General features: G+C 50.3%; 1 protein-coding gene across 1 annotated transcript; it reads left to right on the top strand.

The window, feature by feature from the left end:
* The first annotated feature begins 3,412 nt into the window (after positions 1-3,412).
* si:ch211-153f2.3 (alanine and arginine-rich domain-containing protein) lies at positions 3,413-5,998 on the top strand. Its single transcript, XM_020521279.2, has 2 exons — positions 3,413-3,892; positions 5,584-5,998. Exons 1-2 carry the CDS (start codon positions 3,689-3,691, stop codon positions 5,788-5,790), a joined length of 411 nt encoding a protein of 136 aa, XP_020376868.1. The 5' UTR covers positions 3,413-3,688; the 3' UTR covers positions 5,791-5,998.
* Positions 5,999-6,585: the final 587 nt, after the last annotated feature.

Genomic DNA, 6,585 nt, shown 5'->3' with positions numbered 1-6,585 from the left:
GGTTTCTATGATTCTACCTATAAGACTCAAGTCAGCAGTCTGGTAGAATACTCACCACTTGCCTGGACAAGTGTAAGAAGCTTGGCACCATCAAGGATAATTCCATTTAATTGATTGGCATCCTATCCACCACTTTAAATAGTCAGTCCCCTCACAGCCAATGCAAAATGTCATCAGTGTGTACCACTATTAAAAATCTATATTCCCCTGAATGTTGTATCGGACTTGTTGAATATGTACACAGGTATGAGGAATCAAGGATGGTACTAACCATGATTTCTGAAGAAGGGTCTAGGCCCGAAACGTCAGCCTTCCTGCTCCTCTGATGCTGCTTGGCCTGCTGTGTTCATCCAGCTCTACACCTTGTTATCTCAGATTCTCCAGCATCTGCAGTTCCTACTATCTCTGGTACGAACCATTTGTGTAATTACTAATGTTTGATGCAGAAAGAGCAACAACGCATTAAAGGTCCTTTGCTATCACTTTGCAAACCTGCCATGTCTACCCAAAAGGACAAGGGCAGTGCCACCTGCAACTTCCCCTTCAAATCTCACAACATCCTGACTTGGAACTAGATTGCAGTTCCTTCACTGTCACTGGGTTAAACCCTTGAAGCTCCAATCCTAACAGCCCTGTGGGTGTCCCTACACTCCAACAGTGCAACAGTTCAAGAAGGCAGCTCACCACAAAGGCAGTTAGAGATTGTAAATAATGCCGGCCCAGCCAAGGATGTCCATGTCCCATGAAAAGAATATTTTAAAAAATGTCTTCGTGGTCGTACAGAACAGACAAAATCTTATTTGCTAGGAGTTAACAAGAACTGCAGATGCTGGAGTCAGAATCAATACAGCGAGGAACACAGCAGGCCAGGCAGCAACAGAGGAGTAGGAAAGTCAATGTTTCGGGTTTACACCCTTCATCACCCTACACCTATCCACCCCTCCCACCTCACTGACCAATCTCCACCAACCCCCTGCCTGCATCCACCTATCACCAGCACACCCACCTTCCCCCAGCCCCACACCACCCTGTCCCTTTATTTATTTCCAGGCTCCCTCATCCCTACCGAGTTGTAATATGAGGTGACATTCCTCCAATTTGTGGTGGCATCATTGTGGCACTGGAGAAGGCCCAGGATGGACATGTCACCCAGGGAGTGGGAGGGGGAGTTAAAATGGTTGGTGACCGGAAGGTGTTGTTGATTATAGCGAATGGAATGCAGGTGCTCCGCAAATCAGTGGGGTTGGTGGGGAGTGTCGAGCGGACGAGGGAGTTGCAGAGTGAGAGGTCCCTAAGAAAGGCAGATAGGGATGGGGAGGGAAATTCCTTCACCTCCGCCACATCTGCTCCCAAGATGGAGCGTTCTGACTCATGGACATCTCAGTGTCCTCCTACTTCAAGGACTGCAACATTCATCCCTCTGGTGATTCATTATGCCCTCAACCGCATCTCTTCCACTTCCTGTGCTTCTGCCCTCAAACCCCCTCCGCCCAACTAAAATAAACACTGAGTCTCCCTTGTCCTCACATACCACCCCGCCAACCTCTGTATCCAGTGCATCATCCTCTGCCACTTCCACCACCTACAATCCGACCACACCACCAAAGAGAACCCCATCACACCCGGTACCTTTCCCTGCAACTGCAGGAGGTGCAACACCTGCCCCTACATCTCCCCTCTCACCTCTGCCCAAGGGCCCAAACAATCATTCCAAATCCAAAAGGGATTCACTTGTGCGTCCATCAACCTGGTTTACTGTATCCGTTGGATCTCGTTTTGGTCTCCCCTACATTGGTGAGACCAAGTGCAGATTCGGTGACCAATTCGCACAGCATCTGTGCTCTGCACGCTATAATCAACAACACCTTCCAGTTGCTAACCATTTTAACCACCCTTCCCATTCCCTAGGTGACATGTCCATCCTGCGCCTATAATGACGCCACACACAAACTGGAGGGACAACACCTCATATTCTGTCTTGGGAGCCTACTGCCCGATGGCCTAAACATAGAATTCACCAGTTTCAAAATCTCCCCACCCCGGGCCTCAACCCATGTCCAACCCTCCCTCTCATCCCCGCCTTCTTGACTTGACACAACCTGTCCATCTTCTCTGATAACACAGTGTGGAGCTGGAGGAACACAACAGGGCCAGGCAGCATCAGAGGAGCAGGAAAGCTGACGTTTCGGGTTGTGACCCTTCTTCAGAAGAAACGTCGATTCTCCTGCTCCTCTGATGCTGCCTGGCCTGCTGTGTTCATCCAGCTCCACACTGTGTTATCTCTGACTCCAGCATGTGCAGTTCCTACTATCTGTTCCCATGAGTAGTGACCACTCAACAGCGTAATCTGCATGGCCAGAGAGAAGCTGGTAGGAAGGGGTCGCAATTAAATCACTTGCCCTCGCTGAAGCCAGATTTGCCCCAGGCCGAGGTACAGCTAGACCAGCAGCTCTGGGGTTACTTTTGTGCAGTAATTCTCTGGGGAACGCCAAGCCTTAGAACTTCTATACAGTGCAACAGTCAACAAAACCACATCAGTGTAAAAGCTGATGAGGGAAGAGCTTATTAAAGAACAGCCGAGTGGGGCTAAACGGCGAGCAATTGAATGGATTCCTTTGATGTGTAAATGAAGTTCGGGTATTGTTCCTGGAAATGAACGGGGCGCATGTTAACAGCACAGCACAGCCCTTCTTTCTGAAGAAGGGTCTAGGCCCGAAACGTCAGCCTTCCTGCTCCTCTGATGCTGCTTGGCCTGCTGTGTTCATGCAGCTCTACACCTTGTTATCTCAGCACAGGAGCGGACAGTTTCCCCTCGGCATGCCTGCACTCTGCAAACCTGGCTACAAATCCCGGGAACAAAAACAAAGTTGTTGGAACTGAGTAACTGAGGAAGGGTCACCGGACCCGAAACGTTAACTCTGTTTTCTCCTCCACAGATGCTGAGCTTTTCCAGCAACTTCTGTTTTTGTTCCTGATTTACAGCATCCGCAGTTCTTTCGGTTTTTATTACAAATCCGGGGGATGCACCAGGGAATGGGAGCGCCCGCGCCGGGCTTTCTCATTGACAGTGGAGCGGTTCGTGTCAACAGCAACACTGATAATAATAATAATAATAATAATAAAAAACACAGCATTTCAACCGAGCCGTGCTTGCTATTGGAACCAGGAGCCGTGGGCCAGCCTGAAGGAGAGTTTAATGTATGGTTGGTGCAGAAACGGCGGCTGTGTTTCTGATTCTTGTTACTCATTAAATGTTGCACAAGCCCCGGAATGACCAGTTCCCAGCTACAGCAGGTTAATGGGGAAACTGACACTCTGGCTCCATTGTATCTGTTGGAGTGGCGACTATCTCCCCACCCCCCCACCCCGTCTGAATCTGCCAACTTTCCCTTTGGGGCTGTGGGGGTGGGGAAACAGTGGACTTTTGTCTCGCTGTCCCTCTCTCGGAGCTTTCCATAGTAACGCTGACAAAGCGGCTTGCTGCAGCGGAACGGCCGGCCGCACAGCGACCCCCAGTTCCAAACAAAACGCTGCCAACTCTCCACAGCCCTGGAAAGCCGGGAGAGAGAAGGGAGAGAGGGATCCTCGGCAATGCAGCTCCGGGAAGCAGCGGCTTCACCCCAGACAGAGACGGAGAGCAATCAGTTCAGAAAGTGCCCAGTGCACTGAGTGAGCGCCTGCTAGGACGATGAGCACAGACAGCCAGTACGAGGACAGTGTGTCTAGCCTGTTGCTGGAGAACATCAAACACAGGCTGCTCAGCGCCTTCAGGGCAACCTCTGCTCCGAGAGACCAACCCAGCTCCTGGACCCTCAGCACCAACCCTCGGGCTGACCAGGAACTCCGCAGAGCCAAGATCGATGGGGCCATCACTTGGCTCCGGACCGAACTGGTGAGGACAAAAGCTCCAGTCTTTTCAGTGTTCACCCTCTTTCCCAAACTCCCAATTCCACCCCATTCCCCGTGGCCAGTCTCTGGCTGCTCAGAGCAGGGCTGGACCCAACTACCTGTGGAGCTGAGCCCCTCCTCCAGCTGTTTGGGGAGCAGAGCCTCCCCCCCACTCCCTAACCCCTCACCCCAACCCCAGCTCAGGGGTCACCTACCCCTGTATTCCCTATAAGGAACCTTGAACCCCTGGCTTCCTCGAACTGTAGTGACCCTGGCTTGGAGTTTGTTTGAAGTAGTCACCTTTACTGTAAGACAGGATGAATGTGTTTCCTGCCCATGGGTCATAGTGCCCGCTTGCCCCCCCAACCCCCATACCCTGAGGACAGTCAACACTCCCACCTTCACTGGAGGGCCACCTTCCATTCCCAGTACTCGCATGCCAGAAGCTTTTTTCAAACCAAATATTGACCACATTACCCTCCACCAACTCAGCCCCTTGCATCCCACTCCCTGCCAGCTGTCTGAGACGAACCTTTGTGTGTGATAATTGGCCTTAACCTAAGCTTTGGACTACATGCCTCACTATGACCATCCTCTTGCAGCTGTTAGCATCTTCTACCTCAGCTCGCCTGCTGCTGAATCCTCATCCAGCTCTTCCTTCCATCCCTAGGCCTGACCATTCCAGTAAATCCCGAGTGACGCTACCACTGTGTATTCTCTCTGAATTTACGTTCATGCCAAACTTCTGCTGCTGCCCTTCCACTCAGGCACCCGCCTGTGCCTGCTTAAAACAGGCTTTTAAGATGTCCATCAGCCCATGACCTCTCTGGCTTTGAAAATCTGCAGTCCCAGCCCCACAGAGAAACTACTTCTCTCAGAGGGTTGTGAATCTGCAGAACTCACTGCCCCAGAGTGCAGCGGAGGCAGAATCAATCAACAGATTTAAGAAGGAAATAGATGTGTTTCTGATGTGAAGCGGGATAGAGGTCTATGGAGAGTGGGCAGGAGACTGAGGTTGACATCAGGATAAGATCAGCCATGGTTATGTTAAATAGTGGAGCAGGTTCAAGAGGCTGAATTGCCTTCTCCTGCTCTGAATGCCTATGTTCATATACTCTATATATATCTCCGGTGGTATATTGACCCTCCTCCAATTCTAGCCCCTTGAGCAAGCTGGTCAAGCATTGCAAGGCGACTGTACCTTCAGCTTCCAAGGTCCTCAAATCCCCCTCCTCCAAACACCAGGCCACTTCTTTTTTCTCCTTTAATTGCTTCCAAAAGCTAGTTCTTTGATCAAGCTTTAGGCTATTCGTGCCCCCCCACCCCTCCTTTCCTTACGTGATTAGGTTTCCCATGGTGTCCAGTTACTTTCCTGTAAAGAGCCCTGGGACATTGTGCAATGTTGGCACAATATGAAGTCAAATTGTTGTTACATGTGTACCCGGTGATTTGGGGGAATTTGCAGATGTGGTCAGTGTTAACAGGGGTTAGTGATCAAGTGAATGTGAGTTGGGGGGGTTGTTGAGGGGGATGTTGTGGTTTTTTTTTAAGCAAGATCCATGGGAAAGGGAAACATGGAGTGGGTTTAATGTGTGGTTCTTCCCCAGTGCAGAGTCGAAGCTTTTCAATAGCAATAGATCCGAATGGGGACATTGGCAGAAGAGTCAGTCTCACCTCTTTCAATTTGCCTTGCAGTTGGAGATGCGGTCCCAGGATCGGGAGCTCGCCAAAACCTTGTTGGAGTTAAACAGGGAAATCCAGAAGCTAAGGAGTGAACAGGAGTTGTGCAGAAACGTGGGCAGCAGGTCTCCTTCAGAGTTTCAGGATCCTGAAGTTCAACCTTCCAGGCAACAGGACAAGGAAGGAGCTGCACAGTCCCGAGAAGAGCAGAGAAGAAACTAATCGACTCTAGGGTTAATGGCCTGAGTTTGCAAAGTGTTTCACACTTAAAATAACATGATGTATTGTCTAGGTCAAACAACAGCATTAGAAAAATTTAATAATGTGACCGTTCTGAAGAAGGATCACTGGATCCAAAATGTAAACTCTGCTTTCTCTCTACAGATCCTGCCAGATCTGCTAAGTAATTTCTGATTTTGTGTTTTCTTTAATGTACTCATTTGTGGGATGTGGGTGTCACTGGCTGGCCAGCATTTATTGTCTGTCCCTAGCTGCCCTTGAGAAGGTGGGGGTGAGCTGCCTTCTTGAACCACTGCAGTCCACCTGCTGTGGGTTGACCTACAATGCCCTCAGGGGGGGAATTCCAGGATTTTGACCCAGCAACAGTGAAGGAACAGCAGTATATTTCCAAGTCAGGATGGTGAGTGCCTTGGAGGGGAACTTGAAGGTGGTGGTGAGAGACAAAAAGAAACTGCAGATGCTGGAATCCAAGGAGGCTGGAAGAACACAGCAGGCCGGGCAGCTTCCCCGAGGGGGGAAGGGGTGTGCCTGGGGCATTGACTGCTCCTTTGCTCCAGATGCTGCCGAGCCTACTGCGTTTTTCCAGCCTCCTGTTTGTCTATCTTGAAGGTGGTGGTGTTCCCATTTATCTGCTGCCCTTGTCCCTCTAGGTGGAATAGTTGTGGGTTTGGAATGCGCTGTCTGGGGATCTTTGGTGAATTTCTGCAGTGCATCTTGTAGATGGTACACACTGTTGCTACTGAGTATCGGTGGTGGAGGGAGTGAATGCTTGTGGAT

Source organism: Rhincodon typus, chromosome 4 (genome assembly GCF_021869965.1).
Source record: "Rhincodon typus isolate 14 chromosome 4, sRhiTyp1.1, whole genome shotgun sequence".
Lineage (NCBI taxonomy): Eukaryota > Metazoa > Chordata > Chondrichthyes > Orectolobiformes > Rhincodontidae > Rhincodon > Rhincodon typus.
This window is presented reverse-complemented; position numbering and strand designations above follow the sequence as displayed.